Source organism: Echinococcus granulosus, assembly GCF_000524195.1.
Source record: "Echinococcus granulosus chromosome Unknown EG_S00422, whole genome shotgun sequence".
NCBI lineage: Eukaryota > Metazoa > Platyhelminthes > Cestoda > Cyclophyllidea > Taeniidae > Echinococcus > Echinococcus granulosus.
The window spans coordinates 2,787-4,227 of NW_020170801.1; the positions used below are offsets into that span (position 1 = coordinate 2,787).

The window sequence follows — 1,441 nt, forward strand, 5'->3', positions numbered from 1 at the left end:
GAAAACGGCAGGGAATGTGGAGACAACTTGTTGCCCTAGACGCTGGGCTTTGGAAAAACTATCACCGCCCTCAGCATTAAATTAGCACCTTGTCAGTCAAATTCATTTATAAAAGTACAGCTATCCAACCATCCATCTAGGAAGAGCGAATGTAGCATATCGTCATGGGCTAGAAAACCTGGATAGTAAAATTGGCCATGTGTAGAATTGTCTTAAGACGTAATTTTTGAAGGCGGTTTCCCACGCAGCACTAAGGCTGTCCTGAATTTTTTGGGGGTATCTTCTCTACCACTAGGAAACTGAAGCCTTGACAGTTCCTTTTCTACCAAAGGCAGACTCCGATGATATTTATGCTGCCCTATTTAGAGCAGCAGCTATATCTATAATTAGCCTAGACGGTTTCTGTGGTCGGCCAAACTATGCTACCGACAATAACATGAGAGAACCTTAAAAAATGCTAGTAAAATATGGAAAAATATTCGCATAGTAGGACGTTAGCCTGGACATAACATGATTAGTGATGTTGCCGACGCCTGACTGACCTGAAAGCGACCCTGATGCATGCCACCGCTTCTGCCAGAAATAAACCTTCCTGTTAAATAAAGGATCAAAGTTGGGGTTATGAATCTGTTAAAGTCACTATAAGCAAAACCAAACGCTCTGGTAACGAGGGAAAGCAAAAGCAAAAGCGAAAGCAAACCCCAGTATCGAAGTGGAATGCTTCCCTACTGCCTCTGCTGCCACGATTTCTTAGAGTTGATGAAATGAAGGCTGTTACAACATCATCAGCTGTTAGGCTAATAGTTAAAATTGAGGTGCACTAGCATAAAAGACCCCATTTTGCCAATGGTATCAGTAGAGTAAAAGGAAATTTTTTGGCCCCCGCGAATTCATAAAATATTTTAATTTTGCTGTTTGCTGTCTATGCTCATAGCTACTTTCATAATGGTGAGTCATGTTACAGCGGCAGGGCTGACCTGAGTAGCCACACTAGGCGGCATTCCAACATTATCCGTACAGCTTCCAGTATTGCTACGTGATATATACACTCTCCTCTTAATGGGCGTTGGTGAATAAACGAAAGCGAAGAGGTCTGAGGAATCCAGAATTTTGCCCTCTAGAGGAGGATGCTGGTGAAACGAGAGCGATCATGGCAGAGAGGTGAGGATACTAATAGGCTTTTGGTATACCGAGGCACCATTACTATCGTTGTCATCAGAGTAACACACCACTGCTGTGACTGATGCTGCTGACTTCATCATTATCCGAAGATAATGCTGTCGATCTGTCAGCCGCTGGCGACCAAATGTTTGCTGGAATAACCTCTTTGCGGCGACCGTTGACTGTTTAAATGGCGTTTCAATCACCTCCTACGTTCTGTCGTTGTTGCCGATACCACCGCCAAGGAAGTTTAAGTTTCTCATCTCCATCTCATCGATCA

General features: G+C 43.7%; 1 protein-coding gene across 1 annotated transcript; it reads right to left on the minus strand. All coding sequences in view use genetic code 11, as the record gives it.

The window, feature by feature from the left end:
* Positions 1-953: 953 nt before the first annotated feature.
* EGR_11151 (hypothetical protein) lies at positions 954-1,259 on the minus strand (the record flags this gene model as incomplete). The annotated part of the gene is made up of 2 exons (XM_024500398.1): positions 954-1,130; positions 1,191-1,259. 2 exons carry the CDS (start codon positions 1,257-1,259, stop codon positions 954-956), a joined length of 246 nt encoding a protein of 81 aa, XP_024345188.1.
* Between the last annotated feature and the right edge of the window lie 182 nt (positions 1,260-1,441).